At 39.5% G+C, this 24,176-nt stretch overlaps 1 protein-coding gene across 1 annotated transcript in view; it reads left to right on the top strand.

Moving 5' to 3' along the window:
* Positions 1-2,206: 2,206 nt before the first annotated feature.
* DCBLD2 (discoidin, CUB and LCCL domain containing 2) overlaps positions 2,207-24,176 on the top strand; it is a 41,260-nt gene continuing 19,290 nt past the window's right edge. The window contains exons 1-5 of the mRNA XM_029960631.1: positions 2,207-2,275; positions 3,024-3,548; positions 3,689-3,968; positions 20,594-20,821; positions 23,793-23,930. Of these exons, the coding sequence (XP_029816491.1) occupies positions 2,207-2,275; positions 3,024-3,548; positions 3,689-3,968; positions 20,594-20,821; positions 23,793-23,930 (1,240 nt within the window). The remainder of the gene's footprint in view (positions 2,276-3,023; positions 3,549-3,688; positions 3,969-20,593; positions 20,822-23,792; positions 23,931-24,176) is intronic.

The raw sequence follows: 24,176 nt of genomic DNA, 5'->3' as shown, positions 1-24,176 counted from the left end.
AGTTTAAGACGCTGTTGGCTGCCTTTGCTGCGAGGGCACACTGCTGACTCATATTTGAATTGTCTGCTAGGACATCCAAGTTTAATTGTGCAGAGTTGCTTCCAAACAGCTCCCAGCCTGTACTGTTGCATGGGGCTATTGCTTCCCTGCAGATGCAGGACCTTGGGATTGCTTTTGTGGAGCTCCCTCTGAATAGCAGCCCTGCCCTCCAGCTGAATTCAGCTTTCGAAATGTAATGAAAGAATGTAAAAACCTAAAGAGCTGTGGTGGGAAAGAAGCCCAATTGCTCATAAGCTTCTCAAGGGAAAATGAGAGAACCAGATGGAGATGATAGTTTCAGTTACCTCTAGAAGTTACTCACAATGGGAAGGAAATATTACAGAAATGCTTAGTTGGCAAAACATTCTCCTATCAGCAGTAAGAAGATGGTTTGGTCTTCTGTCTCATTATCTTGAAAAACAGTATTTGTGCTGATGTCTTAATACGTGTTGGCAACTTGCCTTATGAGATTGGTATCATATGTTATTATATTTGTATTTGCTTCCCACAGCATTTTAATTCTGTATCTGTTTTGATTTGATGACAGGGACAGTTCTAAGTCACAAACTAAAATGGAATCTTTATTACACAGTTCTGTTTCCCCCTGAGGAGATGCCTGGGAACTCTCATAGACCAAAATGTGCAGTACTCTGCTGCTGGTGTACCTAAACTCATCTTGTGCTGAAATCTTCTGAGAAGAAGGAAGATTCTGGAAGCCAGGGTGACCATCTGGATTTGTATAGTTCTTCAGATTGTTTTGTTGAATGAAAACCATGTATTAAGACAACTCTTCTGAGCAGTTGCATTGCTAATTCTTTGGCTCTGTAGATTCTATGAATCTTTAAGGCTTTTAGGGTGTATAACCTCTAATAGTTCGTCACTGCTGTTGTCAGGATGGTGTTCCCTGTGCAAAATATGCAACCGAGGGCTCCACAAAAACCATTTCTGGTCAAGGAATGTGGCTTTGGGACAAATTTCGAAGATAGATTAAGCAAATTCTGCCTCTGGCTGCTCTTAGGAATTCTACAAGTTTTCACATCCCATTTAAAAATCAACCCTCTCACAGATTCAGATACTCCTTTTTTACATGAACAAATCAAAACATTTAGAATACTCAAATCAAGCCAACAAAACACCTTCACAACACAACATAACACAGGAGGAAACCTCTATCAGGTTCTCCAGAGACTGTTATTGAGTTATGTGTAGGATGTTCAGATGTTCCTGTTAATGCACAACACTACTAAGCCACAAATTATTCAAGGAGTGATTTTTCCAGTACACAACAAATACCACTAATGATTAGTGATCTTAGGAATGTGCTCTCTGTAGTATAGAAAGGATATTATTGTAGTGATGTAACTCTTTCACGGGACCTATGGCATGAACTTCTGTGTTTGGTGAATGGAAGACAAGGGGACACATATAAATTATTTTTGATTCATCTTCCATTACGTGTTGCACAATGTCTTGTTGACTATTACATCTTGCAAGCTGACTTAAACCAGCCTCATCTGTGATATCCTTCCATTGACTTTGCTTTCATAGGGGTCTCTTCCTGTATCACTAAAAAGGTTTCAAAAGGGGGAAAATATGAAATGTTCTAAAATCCTCACATTTATCATTCCCTAAATATAAGAGACTCCACCTCTTGGCAGCTATGGCACAAGTATGTGCCAAACAAGTAAAAAATTGTTCATCAAAATTTTGCTGTCTTTAGTCTGAGCAACAAAATCTATTCTGGATTCTTCCATGATTTGGCACAAGTAGTATGGTTGATATGCTCGAGGAAGGAGAGATAATGCCCTACATGTCTCTTTGTGGGGAAAAAAAAAAAAAAAAGCCCTTATTAAGCCCTAAGCATAGACTTGGACATAGATCAGTTTTCAGCATCTAAACAAGGAACAGTAATGTTAAAACCTAATCTAAATAGTCCTCCAAGTAACTCTGTGGATTGGCATAAACATGAACCATCCTTAAATGGTATTTCTGACATTTTGGTGGAGCCTGCGCTAGACTACCCTGGCCAGAAAAGCAGTATCAGTGTCTTAGAGCTGTTTGAGAGAAGTGGGGAATGATTTCTTCCTTAAGACACTTTTTACAGTGGAACTGTTGCACCTGGATACCACCAAGGTATCCAGCGCTTCCACAGCAGCAAGGATGGACCATGGGGCCTGTAATAGCTGAAAGGCTGATCTTTGGAACCTGTGGAGTCCAAAGTCCCTTCTCCTTTGTGGTGAGAGAGAGTGTGGCCAGTGGAGTGCTGAGTATGTTTGAATCATGAAGCTGAAAGAAATGTTAAATGATATCTGTGTAGGTGTGGCTCCCACCCTTCCTCTTTGCCCTCTGACCTCGCTGCTGGGAGGAATGTCGGCTGTGACTGCAGCTGTGGAAGCATGGACATGGCAACATTGCATCAGCATCTGAAAATTACATTCTTTTCATCTACTACTGAAAACCATGTAACAAGCTGTTCCGTTGCATGATGATGGTGGTATTACAAGGGTGACTGATGCTACCAGTGCTTAGGGTGCTCTTTTTCCTCCCAAATATGCTTGACAACGTAGGGGTACTAATTCAGTACTATTATCGTAAATCTGTGCAAATTTGCTATTTTGCCTTCTTCTTGTGACTGTAAGACTTGAAAGTTACTTTTTTTTCTTTTAAGTGTTTATTCCCCATGGTTGAATTCAGCCTGCTAAGGCAAGGCTGATTACACATGGTATGTGTTCAAGAGCTAGAGGACTAAAACTGCAATGGCTTGGGACCTTGCAGCCAAGCTGAATTCACATTTGCGTGTGGAGATCTGTGACACCAGATTATCCTCTTCTCTTAACAACAGCAATATTCGTGTTTCCAAGGAGTTTTGTTTGGTTTTTTTCCCAGCAATTTTGCCTCACTTAATCTCTGCTTTGGGAGAAAAATCGGAGTACTATCAGCCAACTCGTAAAGGAGGACGGAGGCGGAATGAGGCGGGAATTTAGGGGCTGACTCCCAGGGAGTTTGGGGCCGTGAACCCCGCGCAGGCCGCCCGGCAGGGCGCGGCTCGGGGGCCCCTCGCTCGGCGGGGCCGCGGGCGGAGGCGCCGCGGTCCCGGGCTCCCGCGGCCGCCCGGGGCCGGCAGTCGGGAGGCGGGGGGGCGGCAGGAATGCGGGGCAGCCCCCGCCGCGCCCCCGGAAGCGTTGGGCGGCCGCGGGCTGGCGGGCGCGCAGGGCAGGGCAAGGGCAGAGACGCGGCCCGGCGCGGCGCCCCGCAGCCCGCGATGCCCTCGGAGCGCCGGCGCGCTGCCCACGCCGCGGGCAATGGTGAGCACGGGCGGCCGCTCCCCGCGGGACCCGCCGGGCGGCCTCGCTGGCTCCGCCCACAGGCCTCCTACTCCTGCTGCTGCTGCTGCGAGGCACCGGGGCCGCAGAAAAGGTGGGGCAGAGCGGGCGGCGACCCCGCTGCCGGGGCTGCGCCAGGACAACCCTCCGGGGCTCTGCTGCTGCGAGGGGCAGCCCCCGCCGCTGGTCTCCCCCCGGCGTGTGGCCCCACTCCCCGAACCTGCCCCTCCCAGAGGCAACAAAGGGCGAGAGAGGAGCCGCGAGTTTCTTTGGGAAAAAAAAAAAAAAACAAAAACAAAAAAACAAACTCTTTTTATGCTCCCCAGGGGGAGGTGGCGGCGGGAGGGCTTCGCCCCGGCGAGGTACGCCCGGGGGGACTCGGGAGGGAGCCGGGGCTGTGGAGGCAGTTCGGGGGCACAGGGCACGCCGGGGGCGGAGGGCGCCGTGGGATTTGCCCTCCTGGACAACATCCCGTGGGGGGGCAGCTGCCCGAGGCGCCGGGGTTTGTCCTCCTTCAGACTCCGTGTGAAGTGGTTGGTGTGAGCGAGGAGGCGGATGAAGGGGAGATTCTGCTTGCTGTGAAAATGAGCTTACACGCGCCCAAGAGTGTGTAGAAGCGCGTGTAGAGGTGAGAATGACAGGGCAGAGTAGGACTTTTTGTTGTTCTTTAGAGAAATCAGCGAGATTTCTCCTCAGGGCGGAATGAATGATCAGGCTTTAGCACTTTGAAGATTACGGGGCACAGTTTGGTCACTTCGTGGCAGAAGATCAGAGGATGCCACAGGAACTGTCACTTGGGTCATATGCTTGGGAGAAAGTGGTGGGAAGTGAGTGTTTTGACAGCATCATGAGGCTTTCGCCTCTGTGAGTTCAGGGATTGAGAAGATAAATTTTATGATTTTCAATTCCTCTTGCTTCTTTGCACTGGTCTTGCATCGTTTCAGAAACTGGTATCTGTTTTCACATAACTTTCTCTTTCTGTACATCTCAGAGATGGAAATATGATTAAGTGCCACAAATGCTGTATTTAAATACACAAAGGGAGCAAGAAATATATGCTCTGTTCTGTTTTTACATTTTAATTAAATATATAACATTAATTAATTAAAACTTTTTTTAATTGAGAAAAATCAGAGATTTGTCCGTAGAGCAAGCTAGTCATGTGGACTTACCTTTTCCTTGTATTTCCAGCTAATTGCATTTAATTTTAAGTATGTTTCTATACACATAGGAAGCTAATGCTAATAAGCATTTGGCAAACCTGATTTTGTTTTGTTTTAGAGGAGAAGAAGAACCATTTGCTTTTGAGAGGAAATTGTGCAATTTTAACATTCAGTCTTTTGAAGGTTGCTGCTGAGAGTCAGGCAACAGCAAGGTGTTAGTTTTTGCTGTAGGAGCATCACACTCCAGATACTTGTGCTGACGTGACACTTGTCTGACCTTCTGGTGAGCAGACTGACTTTGTTATTCTAGGAGAAAACTGAAATAACTGTGGGGGTGGGGAAGGGTCATAATTTTCCTCCAGATGATTGAGTGGAACTGGCTCAGTGAGTGGTCAGAGGTGTCTTAAAGGGGGTGGGACCATGCAGCAAGAGGTGGCACTTCGTGGAGAGCAGGCTTTTAAGTATATGTCACTTTATCTTTCTGTGCTTTGAGAAACCACTGAAGAGCTCCTACCTGGAATTTCAGTTTACAATGTCCCTCTAGTTACTGCCTAAAGTTTGCACAGAAGTCTTGCTTTTGAGCAGGAGGGGAATCTCTTTATTGACAAGCTTCATTTGATTTGGTAACAAAAATTAGAGCTTTTTTTGAGGCTGGGGTCTCTGGTGTTGTCAAATACAATGCTTCGGTATGAGAAACTGCTGGAGCTTCTTAGAAAAGTTCTGCTTGTGAGGGACTGTTTCCTAGCCAAAATATTTTCATTTATCTTATTCCAGAGAAGGCTGGGGAGCCCATCTCCATTATCATTAAATGCTGCCATAGTTCTAATTTGGATAAAACTCCCATACAGAAAGGAAACTGCTGTCTTGCTCGTGAAGGGTCTGCACAAAGCTGCTACTCAATTAGTGTATTAAATACATGTGCAGGCTTCTAAGAGAATATGTTGATTGACAATGAAAGTAACTGAGACTTAGGAATTTCCACAATTAAAGTTGCTTTTAAGCTCTTTTATAAAAGTACAGTGAGTGATACTATGTAGGAACCTAGCCTCATTCATTATGTTAGAGAGACTCTAAAATAATGTTAATCCTCTGTTAATAAGCAACTATGCATTTTCTTTTCTGCTGTTCAGAAGCTTCAAGCCTCATATACTACATGGTACTTAAATATTTTTCTGAAGGTAGAGTGTTTTCATTTCTCATGTGCTTTTCTGTAGAGCACCTCCCTAATATGAACTGATTTAAAAATAACAATATGGTTTTGGTCAATGTGAAGCTTGTTTTTAGTATTGGGTCAAATGTTCTCTTCCTCTCCTTCCAGAGAACAGCAAACTGAGAAATGAAAAAGGGCAGATATTGTTGTGGTGAATATGTTTTTCACTTAATAGCCCAATGTATTATCTTGTAGGATTTGAGTGAGATTTTTTTCAGTTTGTCATATTTTAAATCATTCAGTGTATGTAATTCAGCATTCCTTTGTAAAAGGTTTGAACTTGAGCGTCTCACTGTCTTGGAAAATTATGAACATTTTGTATTAGCTCAGACACCTTCAGAAGAACCTCATGCTGCATTTCATAGTCTCATGCACTGGGGAATGTCCAGCCGATGGCTGCGCAGGTCAGCTCTTCGGATTTTTGAATCAGTTCTGTAGTGACTCTAACTCCTGCTTGCGAGGAAATTGATATTTGAAAAATACTTAAAGTGTTTTATTTGTTTTTCATGTAATTAAGCAGGTGTGAATGAAAGCAAGCCAGCACCATGTAAGCTTCCTGCTCTTTGTGGATTGCATTTTAAGAAACAGTGCTCTTAGCAGATGTTTAGCTATTGACATAAATTTAGTATGGCCTGTTCATTAGCTGAGTTTAACCTCTTTTTTTTTTTAATTTAGAAAAACACAGCTACATGAGAAATGGTTCCGTAGCTTTCATCAAAGTAAAATTGAATAATGGGTCAGTTATTCTGAAGGTATGAAGCTTGTAGGGTCTGTGGAGCAATAACTTTGTTATCACACGTAGTTTGGTAGCCATCTGTTGGGATTTTTAGTGGGTACCGATGTACATATAAAATTGAGAAAAAAAGCCTAAAGTTAAAAGTAACCTTTGATCCTGAAGTTGATTCCCAAGTGACTTGAAGCAGATTTGTTTGTAACCTTTTATTTAAAGAAATTAATGCAGGATGCTTGTTTTTGAATGTGATACCTGTACTTTGTTCTAAACAAATAGCAGCTCATCAGGATGTTGTTGTATCCTCAAACCACGTTTAAGTAAGTGCAAGAAAGTGATTCACCTCTGTAGTGTAAAGTTTGCTTCAGTGTAGAAAAGAAAAAGAATTTTTGAATGTATACTGCTGAGTTGCCATGATCTGAAAATCCAGGTGAAAGAGCTAATGACTCTATGCCCATTGAACCTAACGAAATGGTTTTCCATGTCCTCACATTTTGTGATTGAGCTTCAGTATTTGTGGATCCTTCGTGTGTTCCCCGTTCTTTTTCACTTCTGTGTGCACTCCCCTTCTCTCCAAAGTGCTCCTGGTCTCACCTCTACACATCTGGCAAGGCAGCAGACAATGGTGGCTTTGACTGGGGCCAGTCCAGAATTTGGTATGTGCTGATCCGTCAGCCTTAATTTAGGGAGAAGGAAGCAAAGAGAAGATGCTTCTAGCTTCATATCCATCACCTGGGCAAGAGGGAGGGAGAGACTGTAGCTTCCCCTTGATGTCCTGGAAGAGATGATTTTTCTCTGGAACAGGGGACTGACAAGGTTCCAGCTGCCAGGGTGGCCCATTGCAGGGTTTTTTTTCTGCTGCAGAGAGGTCCTGGTGTGTGAATATAAAGCACTACCACAAAACCAACTGCCATATGAGCAATTGTCATGGGTTGCCCTTCATACAAGTGCTGTTTTGTATTCTTGCTAAATTACATTGGGTGGTGTCTCATTGCCCCTTGTATCTGTTTTCCTTGGCTGAGCTCATGTGGGGGGAAGGGAGTCACAGCCAAACCTGCAAGGAATTATTTTGATTTAAAAGACCCCCAGATCTTTGGATGAGAGATTTATTATACTTCAAATTAACATCAGAATAAGTGTCTTATAATGAGGAGGGCAGTGCTGTAATGAGCTACTTGGCTTTGCTAATGGGACAGTTTTACTTAAGAATGCAGAGTGTTTTGAAGATGCAGTTGTGGGAGTAGAGACTTGAGGATTCAGGGATTCGTGCCATGTAGACAGGAGTGCTGATGCAAATCCCTTTCATCCTTGTGTTGAGAGGTATGGAAGAATTTTTCAGGACCAGGGCTTAAAGTTCTGCCAGGCTTATTCAGGTTTTATCATGCTCTTTTTCACTTCCTGGCATTGCACCTTGAGGAGGACGAACAGTGCTCCAGAGAATTGTGTGGAGGAATGCTGGTCCTGGGGGGAAGTGAGCTGTATATTGGAAGTATAGACCTAAAAAGGGTGAATAAGAATCTCTGAAAAGTTATTTTTCCTCCTCCATTTAATGAGCCTTATTTGAAGTGGTTAAGTGAGTCTGGTGGACAGAAGGTACATACATGTGTTCTGCAGAGACATCCTTTCTGGGTGGTTGCCTTGCAGGACTGATTTTGTTCAGCCCAGCTCATCTTTAGGAGTCTGTTGAGGTTGTGCTAGCCTAGTCTGCTCCTGTAAAGCAAACAGGAATCACTGTTTTGTGTAAATACAAATAGAGTTCTCGGACTTGGTCCCAGAATGTACTGATTTTGGATTTAAGTAGTACAATGTATATTGGTTTTATATATATATCTGTATATATATATATGCACACACACATATGTATACACACACACACATATATACATAAAAATATAGCATCTGAGCTACTGTTAAAAAGGTAATGTAACTGTTCTTTTAGAAGCTTACATGCTGTTGCTGTGTGCATCTCAAGCCAGCGACCTTCTAGCATGTTGGTGCGGTCTTTAGGAAAACTGTTTACCTGCTACTGAGTGGAGATGTTCAGCTTTCAAAATTTGCAGGAGTGTTTTCTTACGTTATTCATATAAGAGAAAAATAATCTGTCTCCATTTTTTGCAGTTCTGCCACCTGCTTTGTACTCTGGGAAATGATGCATTAGGTTTTTAATGTGATCACTGCTGTTCTGTGTAGTTTCAATCATCAGCTAGTTAAGCGCTGCCTTGAATGCATCAGCTTTCATAGCTCAGATAGTCATCAGTTCAAATGCAATCCTTGTTGGAATTGCTGCTCAGCATATTGTGAAATGTTTCTACATTGTTATTTTATCCATATTTTAAAAGGCTTTTAAATAAGCTGTTCCATGTCACCCCCACTTTTGTGGCTGCACTCTGTGTTTTGGAGAAAGCACTTAGTATTTTTTTTTTTACCTGGAATTTGTTTTGTAGTCAAAGGATTTCCTTCTCCTCATGCATTTTCTGATCAAGTTGCTTTTAGATTAATTTCTTTAAATCAAATATTGTGGAACATCTGTGGTCCTTTTATTTAAAATAGTGGTATAGTTCAAACCATTGTCCAAGCATGGGGTGTGGATTTCTTAATAAACTGCGATTAGGGAAGGCGGGGAGGGAGAGCAGTAGTAATGTTAATGTCAAAGGCCAAGTAGTAACTTGCATTAAAATAAGATCTATAAAATTGTCAGTGCTGGCTTTTTTATACCCAGTGGTGGGTTGTTGTCTGTGAAGCCTGTTCATTAATGGAGCAAGACTGTGAAATACCAGATTTTGCTAAGCTCCATCCTTTACCTTCCATTATTGGAGGCAGACAGTTTGAGCTGTGCTATTCATATTGTATTTGAGCTTGTTGCTTGATTATTGAACACTTTTTATGTTACTTGAGTTAAAAATTATACTTGAAAATGTAATAGTGATTTGACATTTGGACCACAGAATAACACATTGATTTTGAAAATGACTTCTGTTTGATGAATTCTTTGTCTAGTGCTTGAAAAAGAAAACAAACCCCAGCCCTTGGATGGGTAAGAAACATTTAACCTGTGCTGTTTCTTTTTGGATATGTTATTTCTGCTGTTTCCATGCATGACCACTTAGTTTCCCTTGGTGAAGAGCTGTAAAAGGATAACGTTTCTTTATGTTGCTAAAGTCTTCAAAAATTAAATTAAAGCAGATAGTTCATATCTGTTTAGCTGTCTCAGTTATTTCAATCAGTTGGACCTTGGCATTGCAACACAGTCACTTGGTACTGCTTATGACATTTGGATGCTTCCTGTTGGCATTTCTTACAAAATCTCTGCTTGTAGTTGTGTGGGTTGCATTCTTTTTTTCTCTGCAAATACCGAGAGCTAGTCTTTAAGGTTTACTTCTAAATATTTTGCTGCACATTTCCAGTGAGACTGTGATTTGGGTTCACCTCCTTAGCTATAAAACAATTGAAATATGTTTGCAGTAGCAACATAAAACATAAGTGCATGAACCACCAGAAGTGCAAGGATTCCTAGCAGCTCTTGGCAATTGCTTAAAAAAGGTAAATTCTTTTGAAGAAAAGGATTCCTGGAAGCAGAATATGTGTAGATGGGGACTGGATATGTACATGTCAGATGCCTGCTTTTAATGTGTGTTAACATGGAAAGGACATTTTGGCCTGTTCACTGGTCTCTGTAGAATTGGTGTTTTGCATTGTGACTCAGGTAGTCATTATTTTCTTACAGTTACTTGACTGCTGATCCAAACAACCTCTGTTCTTAGTATCTAACTGAAAATACGAAATTCTGTCCTAGTAATAGGAATTCCATGCATCTTGTTTCTGAATGGTATCACAGTTAGGAAGGTTCCAGTTCTGCACCCTTGTTACGACAGCGTACATAGCTACGGCATTAGTGAGTGTTGTTGTGTAAGCTGAATCAAGTTTATGAACTTAGTGGTGTCATCCTTGGCAGTGCTAGTAGGTGCAGTTTTAAGAATTTCTGAGAAACAGATGGTGTAGTGGTGGCGGGTTGTTTTTGTATTTTGTTTATTTGTTTTCCCACATGAGTGTTTAAAGCATGCTAGCTTTAGAAATAGTTAAAAATCCTCTCTCTTAAGGTACCACCACTCGAGTCTGAAAACTTCCCAGGAAGAAATTTAATGCAACGTCCTAAATTCCCTTTGGTTAGAATAGTGACTAGCCAACTGTAAGTAGTTGTGGTACACAAGAAATCATATTTAAAAGGGCCCTTCTGGTCACTATTGTGAATCCATCTTTCTGTAAAATAACTTATAAATTAGGATCAGAGAAGTTCAAATTTGCCACTTTTTTCTTTTTAAGAGAGAGAGTCTGGAGGTTTTTTATTGTGTAGGTTTGGGGGTTTTTTTTGGTTGTGTTTTTTTTTCCCCCAGTTTTTTTTGGGGGGGAATGGTTGGGCTTTGTTTGGTTTTTTGGGTTTTTTTTTAAGGAAATAATTCTCTAGTGCTTTTTTTACACTGGAGTTTGTCTTTCATTGGCAAGACTATATTACAGCAGTTTTGTTAACTGTATTATTAAAGAAAAATGCTATTTTAAAATTTTTTTTGTTCTGTTCTGCATGGATATCTTTGGTTTTGTTAACATTTTTCATTGTTCAGTAAAAGTTTTAAGTAAGTATATTACATTTTAACGTTCCTGCATTCTTTATGATGTGAAAACTCAATTCAACTCCAGCAAAATCACAGGACACTGCCTTATTACCCAGAGATTATGCATCATTTATGTACTGAAAAATGAAAATAGAATCAATAGTCAGGTCATCTATATGCTTTATTAAACACTTCTGTCTTCACTTTATAATTTCCCTTGTTAATCCCACCTCTAAACTCTCCTCCTAGATTTTTGAAGTTCTTTCCAAATTTACTTTCAGCTCAAGGAAGAGGTTTTGTCATCCAGGGTTGGAATAGTATTCATCAGAATGACAATCCTTGCCAGCTACTAATCTTTGGATTGTCAGTCTTGCTGAAATTCGATGTATTGTGCGTGAGGCCCCATGGATTCTCTTTTTAAACTTTTTCCCTCACAATGGTTCTTCTGATAGAACCATTTATTTAAAGAATATGTTGATTTTCTTGGTTCTTTACTTGATGTGCTGTCAGAGGTAATAATTTGATACATCCTTGAGGAATATTATTAATGGTGGAAAAAGGAACTTGAAAACTTGGTATGCTTCTGAAAATGGTTGTGAGCAGATAACTCTTTTGTCATGGTTTCTAAAAAAGATGACGGTGTGAAAGCTTCCCAGAGTAATCCTGTCAGTCATATTACTGTTTATCTTGGCCTGGTGTTTAAACAAAGTTTGTAAATAAATATTTGTAAGATTATTCCAGATTTGCAAAAGTTTAATTATTTTTCACCCGTAAGTACCATTTTCTATTCCTATTCCGTGGTCCATTTGTGGTTTTCCTAGACTTAGATAGAACAATCCTAATTCCTCACATGTTGCTTAACCGTGAAGTGGAAATCTTTTCATGTCTCTTAATTGCAGTTTCTTGGAGTAGATGTAGTAGCTGCTTTAGTGCCCAGTTGCAGCTTTGGACGTTGAGGGTTAACACTGAACTGTTGTAGCATTTGTGCCACAGTTCTCTTTAGTTTCACCCCAATATAAGGCCAAAAGTGTAAAACCAGGATGTATAAAGTGTTATATTAATTAGGCTTGTCAAGACAAGCGTCTTGCCTACAAGTATAGCTACTTGGATGTAAATTTTTTTTGGTAAGTGTGTAGAGAAGCCCCACAGAAATGAGGCATGTGAAAGAACCTCAGTATCTTGAGTGGAAAGATGAGTTAGGAAAACAATGGAAATGGAAGTTGAATTACAATGGTGCAATTTTGCTTTGCTACTTCTAAGAGTTTGGAGAGCTTTTGACTGGGAAAGGATAGTTTCTGCATATCTAGCATGTGTATGGAGTATGTTGTGCATGTATGTTTGCCAGCAAGTCCCCAAAGGTTTTCATAGCTGGTAGCTGCTGTACCTTTAGCAGGACTGTAGCCAGTTAAAGCCCATATCTGTTCTTTTTAACTTTGCTCCAAAATGGTTAAGATGTGGGGAAAAACATAGTTCAGTGTGGTGGAAAGAAGCTATCGGTGCCTAATTTTTCTTTTACAAATCTGTGAGTTTTGTGGTAAAACAAGAAGCCCTGAACCACATTATCTATTAAATTCTATTTTTATGGAATTGTGTGCAGGTATCAAAATACATCTCATTATCACAAGGATAGAAAGAGTGATGCATTAAATTTAATGCTTGTGAACACTTATGTGCAAAGCCCCAGTGGTGACCAGTTTTTATCTTTTTCTCAGGTATATTTGAAAACATCAAATAAAGCATTTGCATTCCATTATCTCTTAGTTTTTAAAGAACTGTTTTCAAGTTCTCCAGTTCTGTTACATGAGGCATCATTTTCTTCTTGCTACCAAGAAGGTACAGCAAAGCTGATGGGCAGGTTTAAAGTTCACAGATAGTTTTTACTAAGGCTGACTACCTACATGCTCTTGCTATACTTTTTGTGATAATTTTGGCACTTAAAGTTTAAATTTACTGCCATCTTCCTAATTAATCATTTTATTATTCAGTAGTACATTATTTTGTTGATTGTATTCCTAGAGGGTCAGAAGTATGAAAATACCTCTAAGGGCAAATATCTTTGTTTTACAGGGCAAAACTAGGAATGAATTGCTTCTTAGAACAGATTGTGTAATAAATTTTATGATGCTAGAATGAAGCCAAGTTATTCAAAATGGGAAAACTCCAAACAGTCCCCATTGTAATTTTGCAAGTAGATGAGAAAATGAACGTTAGAAATCAATGTCACCTACACTGGGAGAAGGAAGTACTGGTGTGGAGATGTGGAGTGTTCTGTTGTATCAGTTGGATGACAAACTTAAAAGATGGTTAGAAACTGATATTTAAAGTCACTGTTCTTGGTGCAGCTACAGGGTGCAAATAGTTACCACTGGTTTTTGAAGTTTTCTTTTTGAAAGCACCAACATGCCCTACTGGGTTTTTTGGGGTTTTTGTTTTGTTTTGTTCAGGTACTCAAGCCATCAGCTTCCTTTCCTGCCAGCTTCTGTTGATTCCGTGGTAGCCAAAAATTATTTTTACCTCTGGCTGCTGCTGTCTCACCCTCCTCCCTGTCCCTATCTTGCATCCTCTGCGAGGAGCCTCTGTGCAGGCTCCAGTGACTGTTCAGCCATTCAACCGTATCCGTGCCCTTACTCAGCTAAAGGCAGGTGGGATGATAACCTGGACATAAAACTGTGGTGCAGCTCAACAAGGGTATAATGAGCCCCAGACAGGGTGGGAAGTGGTAGATGCTCATGAAAGGCAAGGTGGTGCTGCAGCATCTGGTGTTTGGATCAACGTGTACCACCACGGATCTGCAGTGTAGGCTGTGCAGTCTCATTTATGAGATGGAAATGGAAGGGAAAAAATGATGCTTGTAATGTTAATTTTCATGGCTAGGCTTCGCGAACGAAGATTTAGGAAGGCACTATCCACGTTTGTTACAGAATGTTAATTTAGCATGTGAATTACTGGTATGATTGGAGAACTTTTTGCCTCTTTGTTGACATACGTAAGGCTTGTGAAATTTCATGTGGTCCTGGTGTGGTGAGGAGTTGGGAGAACATACAAGAGAGTTGAAGGCCATTCTGACCACGACTGTTGCTTATTGTCATAGTATTTTGTGTGACCATCTGTGTGTTATTTTTCATTTCCTTCATCATCTGTGTTTCTGCTGAAAGCACTGAAGCACTACAGTGTTTATGAAAGTGTTGGTGCAGATTGCAAAGTAGATGCTATGTCTTGGGAAGTGGGAAAACTGCATGTGCCAGACAAATGACAGCATACAACATGAGCTGTCCCTATGATGCAGCATGGGCAGCAGATCAGAAGGGCTTCTGCATTATGTGCCATTGAGCATAGAGTCCTCTTACAGAGTCCTCACGTAAATCACTTTTCACCATGGCTAGCCTGTCTTTGCAGGCTACTCTTGCCAGCATAGTATTTAAACAAGTCATAGCTGTCCCTGGGGACTTACATTGTGTCCCTGACATCAGTAAGTAAAAGCTCTGCAACACTGTCTTATACAACTGGTCTTTTTTACTGTATATTTGAAGCAGTCAGTTTGATTAGTATACAATAGTAGGGGAAGTACCTGTCTTACCTGCTCTGACAACTTAATAATCGAAGATATTTTCTTTTAAAATGTTACCATATTCTGGATGCTAAATTTAGGAGGGCTAAGTGTTCCTCTTTTGTGTAAAATTCAGTGGCTGAAAACTAAGACTGCATTTCCCAGAAATGGTAATTGTAAAGCTATGTGTGCAGATGAAAATAATAAAGTGCTAATTATCACTAGCCCAGCACGTGGCCAGTGTTGTAAATGAAAACAGTAAAATTTTGTTGTAATGGCATCTTAAATTTTGTATTTGCTATAAGAACAAGAAGCAGCCTCTGTCTCCTCTCACCCCATGCTGCCTCCCTGCTGATCTGCCAACATTTTCAAAGGCAAGATGCTTATTGTGCTTTCCCTTTTGTCCCGTTCCTATCTTTGTTAAACCTCAACCCATAATTTGATTACCCTCCTAAGGGTGCTTGATTTACACAGTGGGTAAATCAATCCAAGCTGAGACAGCTGTAATCCCACCTGCCCACTGGCAGTGGCACAGTGAGCTGCTTCGGAGGGGTGAGTTGGTGAAATCTAACACTGTGGTGGGAATGGGTCGGGCACTGTCTCCAACCAGCTCAGTTCCTCAAGCCAGTGCACCAGTCTTGAGTGACTTCTCTTTCCAGGGGAGGGATAGTTTCTGCATTTCTGGTTGGGATTCAGGGTTGTAGAAAATGTAAACGCAGGTTGGCAGTGCTGGTGAAAGGAGCAGTTGCTGGTGTTTCCTTACTCTCACACCGTCCTATCCCTCTGTCAGGGAAGGTGCTGTTGAATGTGCACACTAAAATAAATTAGGGGATTGCTCTAAGTTAAAACTAACAGCTGTTTTTATACCAAGTCCCTGGTCTGGTTATCCATGTGGCCACAGAAGTGTTCACCCCTGTACCAGGAAGGGTGTGAGAACATGTGGCCAAAAGCGAGATGCAGACAAGGCTTGCTTTTGTCTGTGGCTGTGCTAATTTGAAGTGCCTTTGAGTGTTTATTGAGCTATGGCCTCTCTTATGAAAGTGTGGGGTATTTTATGTTGTGAAACATCTGTAATGGGATGAAATGCCCAAACCAGTGTGTTACTGAGGCAAATAAATGGCTTAAAGATGAAAGTCAACTGTATGCTTGTGTTGGCTTGTTAAGAAAATTAATTCTGACAGAGGAACAGATTCCTTCCTGAAGAGAACAGCATTCTGTGGATTTTGGTGGAAACAGCAGTGAATTTGGAGGACACAAATAAGGGCATTTGAAAATACATGAAAAAGCTGTTCAGAATTTGATGTCTCTGTGGTCTTAATTCCTCAGTGTTTCTTATTCATGGAACTGTTTTGTTCATTGTGTAAACTTCCTTGTCCACACTGAGAAAAGCAAAAAGTAGAAGCAGTGTCTTAGCGGCACACTGATAAAAAGCGAGGAAATACAGAGCACAGGAGCTAAACAGAAGAGGAGAAATTGTAGTGGTGTATTGATTCAGAAAGAGTTGTGCATTTGGAGTTAAATGAATGCTTTAAAATACCCATTTTGCTTACTTAGCTCTAATAGATTTGGTTCTACCTTTGCTTAGTTAAGAAAGTTTTAATTACATCCTATGTGTAGTCGCAAACACAGAAAATCATAGCTTATATATGTAAAATCTTCTCAGGAAACCCTCTGGTTAAATTGAGTCTTTTCAAAAGTGTGAGTGTGTTAAAATTGAGATTAGTGTATTATAATTATAGATTATAATATTAAACTGTCTAATGTCTTTATTTTATCATTCACTCTTCTCCGAGTAAAGAGTGGGAAAGTATTCACTGGTCTTAAAAATTAATTTTTTATGTGTTTTGGTAGTGAGAACAAGATTAGCAGTCACTTACAGCAGCCAGTCTCAAAGGGAAAAAGTTCTGATTAATTGACTTCCACAACTATAAAGAATAATTAATTTATAATAATTATATATTGTATTATATATGTATATGGGTGTTAAGAGGGTACTTAACACCCACTCCTGCACGTTTCATTTTCTTCCTATACCAAAACCCAGTGTATTTTGATATGTTTGTGTTGGTTCAAGTCCTGTATTTTGTTGATGTAAAGAACTTGGGTATAAGAAATTGTTTGAAGTCATCTGCATGATTGCATAGACATCAGTGTGCCATAGCCCGGGGTTATATGTAATCTGTCAGGATAATTCATCCAGACCGCATTCAAAGGCGCCTGCAGAAGAGATGGATGGTTCTCCTGATGGCAGCAGTCTGCTTTTGTATGCTGGCTCCTTAGAGGGGCAGTCCATGTTTCTAACACACGTTTGGGTGAAGAGCCGAGCTCCCTCATGTTTATGGTGGACATGGACCTCAGGACACCTGGAATTCCATGCATGTCTGCAGAAGGGTCACACACGTGTCAGGTGTCATGTGTGTACACAAGTGATCTGGTGCTTCTGCCGGGGCTTTTTCTATTCTGCAGGTGCAGTAGGTCTGTTGTGTGACAGAGAAGACTGAAAGAAAGCAGGAGGCTCGTTCAGCTGTGTACTGAGAACAGAGGTTGTCAGCCCGTTCAGGAATAATTGATTTAGGAATTGATGTCTCTCTCCTCTGTGTGTTCTCAGATACTCCACTCCCATGCACACAGATAAGCAGAAGCAAAAGATTCTGTGGCACTTGACTTCTGAATGAATGAGGTAGCCAATGCTCCTATATATGTGGCTGTAGTGCAAAGAATTGTATTTTCTCTTTTTCTTGGAGAAATTGCTGAGTGTTGCAGATTGCTCCCCTGATACAGGATGTGTGTGTGTGTCTCTGGAGTTCATCGGTGGTATTTATACAACTTTGGCAGAAATGATGAAGCACCACTTTACATGGAGAGGCTCAAGAACTACCCTTCTCTAGTAGCAGTAAAACAAAATGTGATTTCATTGTCCTGCAGGTTTCACTGGAAGGCTGATTTTTTTAGAAATTTGCAGATAGCTCCTGAATGATGTGGCTGCCCTTGGCAGACTGTATATGCTGTGGTAATCTTCAGATTCTTCAGGCATGAAGTGTCTGGCATTTCTGTTATCACTAACCCAAGTGAAACATGCAACAAAATGTGATATAAAATGTCCTTTCAGAATGTGATACTTGTAAAAATTGGATTTATAGTAAGATGATGCTCTAGATGCAGTTCAGCACAACTGTTTTTCCTTTCCATTCATTTCTATTATGATTTGACAGCAGGTTTTTTTAATATGGATAGAGGAGTATTTTTCCTTTCATGTTTTCAAGAAAGCCTGCAACAAAAGGGAGATTTGTGATTGGCATTTCTATTAAATTGTGTGAGACAGACTAAAAAGCATTTCTCTCTAGCCAGTGGAAACAAGACAGTGTTCCAAACTACCAGGGGAAATTTTAACATTTTTAAGTGATGTGTCTTTTAAAGAAAAGTCACAATGTCTTTTTAAAATTTACAGTATTTTATTTGCATTTTATCACCTAAATGTGTGAGGATTTTTTTGGAGTTCTTTGCTTTTCTCATCGGAAAGGTGCCCTGTTCATCATGCAAATGCAGTGCAGGTACTGTTTCATGCTTGAGACAGCTGAACAACAAGCTACTGAAAAGAATGGTTTAAATGAATGTTAGGCATGGTCTTATCTACTTCTAACTAGAGAAATTTATGGTTTAAATACAGTTTGAGTCAAAGAAGAGACCCAAGCACTCCTTTGACTTTCAGCAGCATAGACTTAGGACGCAAAAATGCAGGGAACAATCAAAGATACAGAATCATGTGCATTATTGGCATTCCTGGATGTAAGAAATAACATTTGTGTTGTTACTGTGTTGCAATAAAAGGCCCATTGAGAGGCGAAATAATTAACTACCAAGCATTCTAGATCATGCAAGCATTCTTACTTTCCTTAGAATGCACTCAGAGCAGTTTTATCTGCCCATACAGGTGAAAGTTACTATGATTTCATGTTCAAAAGGCCACTGTATTAGTGGCCTTTCAATCTGTGAATGAATAAGGAGTTGCTTACCCTATCACAGGATTGGAAAAGCACAGAACTGGTTAACTGGCTCGTTTTTATTTAGGAAATAAACTAAAACTGACTGCTGCTCATGTTGAAAATTATTTTTATGTGTCTGCAGTATAAAGAGTTTTGAAATACTAGCCACGAATATCACCATGAACAAATTTGTTGTTTGTATTTTTGTTAATATAATAAGTTCCATGCATTTGGTAGTGTCTGGGAGTACTTGCTTGCAAAAAAACAGTTTACTAGCAAAGGAATCCGTTTTTCTTGACTGTTAAGCATATTGTGACTAATAAGGAGTCTGACATTTGAATGTTTACTAACTAATAAACCAAGACCATACAGGTTTTAAGTGATAAAGCTTTCATTTTTCTTAGATTTATAACATGCTTTTGGAAAGAAACCAGAATTATAGTGATACAAAGAACATGCAGTTTAAGTTACCTCTTTGTAACACTGGATGATTGTGTCTCATGTATTCAACAGCAGTAATTCAGAAAAGTAATTTATCATCTGTCACCCAAATGGAAATACTTGTCGTGGGATAGAACAAAGCGTTTTAAAGCAGATTGCATTAATAAAAACGTGGCTGAACAACAACTTTACAAATAGAAATTTTAATTTTACTGGAGCAGATATTCCAGTTAACTTTTCCAGAGATGCATCATTTTGATTCAAGACTGCTAGCAAGAAAATATGCTGCAGTTTGCATATGCATCTGTTTATGAATCTGTATATGTCAGCAGCACTTCAACTTTTAGAACATGCAGCTGTCTTTCAATGTGCTCAGATTATAAAGAGAACAGTTTTTGCTACTAGAAATTAGGTGTATTTGTGTCTTGGTTTAGAGACAAATACTGGAGTGGGAACTAGTTTGCAAACAGATTAATCAGATCGAGTTAAGTTAATCACAGTTTGTTTCCGACATCTCTTCAGTGCATTGGACTGACTTTTCCATTCAGTCTTGCATGAAATACATTTAAGAATGTTGAAATTTAGTTAAAATTCTTAAATATGTGTACAGTCTTTGTCCCTAAAGCTTAGCTTACCTTTTCATGCTTTGTAGAGGAACTGTGCACATATTGTGTAATATGGAACACTTTCGGACTGACACCTTTAGCTCTCAAAACCAACTTCTGTCAATACAAATCATGTTGATTATTGTGAATGTTACTTTAAGAACATTTTTATTTCCAAACCAACACATAAATTCTTGCACTTTTTGTTCCACACACTAGGGGAAATTCATGTCTAGATTTATCAGTTTGCTCTTCATAATTTCATATGGAGAATACACAATTGGTGCTATTTTTTCCACTTGTTAAACAAGTCTTCATTAGTATTGTTATTGCTATTTAAAGTTAATACTCTAATGTTAGGTAGAGGACTCCAGGTTGGAGTTACAATTTAATTTGTTGTACAAATGCAGAAAAATTGAGTGAGTTCTCTAAGTATGAATGAATTGCAGCATTAAAATTGTGGTGCAGTAGAAAACAACGTGCTAGTGGTTTGGTAGTGCTCAGAGCTGTGTTCAGTTGTGTTCAGTACTGTTTACTGTTCATTGGCTTTCTACTTCTTTTCCATCATGTGAATACAGTAACCACAGTAAAACCCATATGCTCTTGTTTTATTGGCAGGTTTCTCCCTCCTTTTCAGAATCCGTTTCCCTCTGTACTGAGGTGTAGAGGGAACGTGAAATAACAGGGACACTTTCTGTACTGTCTGTGCAATTTTTAAAGCCATTAGGGATGAATTTTCATCTCATTGAGGAAGTTGTAGCAGCTCTCTGGTCATCTGTGATGAGAAGCTAAACATAAGGCAACATTAGTTGCCTTAATTACTGTTTCCTCTGCATGCGACTTATCTTGGAGTTTTCTTCTAACGTGATTAGTGTGGTTTGACTAAATCCCCAGTGAAGCCTTAAAGATGAATGTGTGAGCTGATTTCTTCTTGTTCTTTTGTAGGTGATGGATGTGGACACACTGTTCTGGGCCCTGAAAGTGGAACTCTTGCTTCCATAAACTACCCACGGACATCTCCCAACAGCACAGTTTGTGAATGGGAAATTCGGGTAAAGCCTGGGCAGCGAGTTCAGCTCAAATTCGGCGATTTTGATATTGATGACTCAGATTCTTGTCATTCCAGTTACCTAAGAGTTCACAATGGAATTGGCCCCAACAGGACAGAGATAGGTAGGAGCTTTTATAATTGATATTTGAGAACTGTGTCTTGTCTAAAACTTGGATATAACTTTTGTTACTTTTTGACAAAAACTAGATGCTAAATGCAACATAGATCCTATAATAATCTTTGATTCTTAAGATTATCAAAGGAAACCCCTTGGTTATGTGGGTTTTTTTTCTCAGACATTTCCCGATAGCTTGCAAAGTTCTTGTAAGCACTGAAGAGGAAATTGTAGAACTATAAGGAGTGTGTATATATATATATATATATATATATATATATATATATATATTTGTATCTTACCTGAAATACCTTTCCTGTTATATGGATTCGCTCTGATTTGAGCTGTTTGTCTTGGTGGTATTAAAGGATGTCCAGCTTCAAAAGTCGTGTAGTTCAAATACCCTCCATGTTTAGATAATATTCATAGTTTAATCTTTGCTCTCTTCAGGAGAACAAATTCAATTTCATGACTAGAAGTCTGTGTTGTTTTTTTTGAAATAGCAGTGTGATGTTATAATCTGTGCCAAAGTATATGTAGGGTGTTAAGACCCTTGTAGTTACTTGGCATAAAACTCAAAATGAATTGTCATTCTTTCTTCTCTAATATTAATTGTTATTATGCAGATTAATTTTATTTTCTTACCTAAAACTTTAATTTGGAGAGAGAGAAAGGGAGATTTACCACACTAAGGTTGTTTTTTTGCAACTCAAATACCTATCCCACTAAATAGAGTTTTTTTATAAAGAGACTAGTGGAGTGTTAGCTTTGTTAACCCTCTTTTCCAACTGCTACCCAGGTAAGAGTGTGTGAAAATAAGTATGTGCTTGGCGCTGTTGAGCCAGGCTTAGTCTAAAATAGGAAACACTGAATACCTTAAATGGCAAGGAACATCAAGTTCTGATAAGTCTATTACTCACTTTTACAAGTGACTTAATGGGTTCGAGTAAATTTTCTACTTCATTTGTTTCTCTTGACTTTCAACTGTTCCCAGCTGGGGTAGCAGCACAGTATGTTGAGCAAACGTGTGTGTTGTTCTGCTCTTAATAAATGAAATCACAGAACAAACAGTGATATTAACAGTGGCAGGTACAGATGATGCAGGTTCTTGAATGTTCATGTTTAAAGCAACACACACTGGAGAGATTAAACAGTGACCTCAATTTCCTTAGAAGAAATCTGGATTTATCCTAAGTTTTTCCATTCAAGACTCCTGACATGCTCTAGTATTAAAATACTTGTATTACAGAAAGTCCGAAATGCAATCATACCTATTTTAATCTGAAATTACTTAAAAATTGATTAGATTAAAAAATAAATTGTTAGTGGATTACTTAGTTGATAAAGAGAAGGTTCCTAATAAAGCTTTTAAGGGCTAGTGCTTATTCCAAACCTCTTGAATATTTATCAAGAACTCAAATGAAGATTCAAATAGTTGCTGTTAAGTTTGTCTCTAATGTGAGATTTAGAGGTGTTTTTTATAAAATTTCATTACAGCACAATCACTGTACATCTGCAGTCACAGTGTACTTCAGACACAGGAGTTCCCTCTCCTGCTGTGATGGTGCTGTACACAAACACTGGGGTTCTTCAATGCATAAGTACAGAAAAAATAGTAATATTACATCTTCTGCACATACAGTTGACAGAGGCGTCATTGCAGTCGTGTTTTGTTCATTTCTAGTGCCTACTTTTTAAAAAGATTGCTAAAAATCTGGCAAGAGGCCAGGGAAGAGTTAGAAAAATGATTTATAGTCTCAAAACTGTCTTGCGTGAATCATAAGGTGCATCAGTCTACAGTTTGTCAAAGGCTGTATGTCCATGGTGCAAGCAACACTGGGTAGTTTATCCAAGCTAGATTTAGGTGTCTTGCACTGTGTATTTGCCTGAAGAAGGGGATAAATGGTGTTTTGAGGACAGTCTGACCTACAGTGAGAGAAATCTCATGCTGGTCAGTCATGTAACAAGATCCAGTGGCTGAAAACAAAACTTATGGAATGATAAGCAAATGGAATGATAAGCTGAAACATATGGAGGGTCATTTACTGCTGGTGATTATCCACTTTGATTATCCACTGCAGAATCTTAAATAGGGTTATAGATGACTTTTACTATATAGAATGATCAAGGGAGCCTATAGAACGGAAGATTTTTTTTTTAACAGGTTAATGAACTGATCAGTATCTTTATTAAATTTTCTAGTTAGTAGGACTGAAGAATTCCATATTGACCTGAGTCTGTTTAGCAGCCATTCATCCAGTAATGTTATTTAATAGCAATTCTAAAACTTCATGGGGCAAATATTGTCAACATCTGTGGATTCCAGCATCTTAATTTGAATTGTGTTATTTTCGTTCACTTTGTATGGCAAGAGAAGTATCCAGATACAGAACCTGTATATGTTTTTTAGATGCAGCAAAACAGAAGGTGCACCAACTAGCAGTTTATATTAACGGTGCTCACGTATGCTTGTATGTTACTACTGAAACGTAGTGAATCATGCCTGTTGTTATCCAAAACTGAGAAAAGTACTTGACAGAAACCATGGAAAAGTTGACAAGGAAGAAGTGCCCCAGCAACTGAGGGAAGATGAAGGCTATTTTCTCATTTGCCTTCTCATTTGCTTCTGTAGATGCTTCTCATTGCCCTAACTTGATCCTTTTTCTTGACATCTTCTTTGAAGTACTGACTGTGAAGGTTATGTATGATTAGAGGTGAATGGCATAAGGTCACATTTATCTGCAAGTGTTAAGAGACTCTCACCTGTTGACAGTGACAAAATAAATGTGTTACCCATAGTCTGCCATTAAATGGACACTAACAACCTTATTTAGTGTCATGTACGTGTGTTTGTTTTTGAATATACACTGGAAATAATGTGAGCTTACACTGCAAGTAAAATAAGGTGCTGCAAGTGAAATAAGATGCTTATTACCTATGTTGGTTTGGGTCAATCTTTGTTCTCCTTCTCTCCATAGGAAAATACTGTGGGTTTGACTTTCAAATGGATGGTTTAATTACTTCAAAAAGTAACGAGGTCACAGTACAGTTCATGAGCGGGATTCACGCTTCTGGACGTGGATTTCTTGCAGCTTATTCAACCACTGACAAATCAGGTATTTATAATTATTTGGTAATTTTTCTTTGTTGGCAAAATTAGAGCTGTCTAGTAAAAACACAGAACTAATTTATTTATTCCCACATTCCCACAAATTAACTTGTAAACATTTAATACACTCTTGCTGTTACTTCTGTGTAGGACATTGGTCTGCCAGTTACTTAAAAGTTGCTGTAGTTTTAAAGAGATGGTATCATAGCTTGCCTTGAATAGCAGAGGAAGAATGTCAGTTGTCTGTTACGAA

This window comes from Manacus vitellinus, unplaced genomic scaffold (assembly GCF_001715985.3).
Source record: "Manacus vitellinus isolate BGI_N305 unplaced genomic scaffold, ASM171598v3 scaffold_28_pilon, whole genome shotgun sequence".
Lineage (NCBI taxonomy): Eukaryota > Metazoa > Chordata > Aves > Passeriformes > Pipridae > Manacus > Manacus vitellinus.
This window is presented reverse-complemented; position numbering and strand designations above follow the sequence as displayed.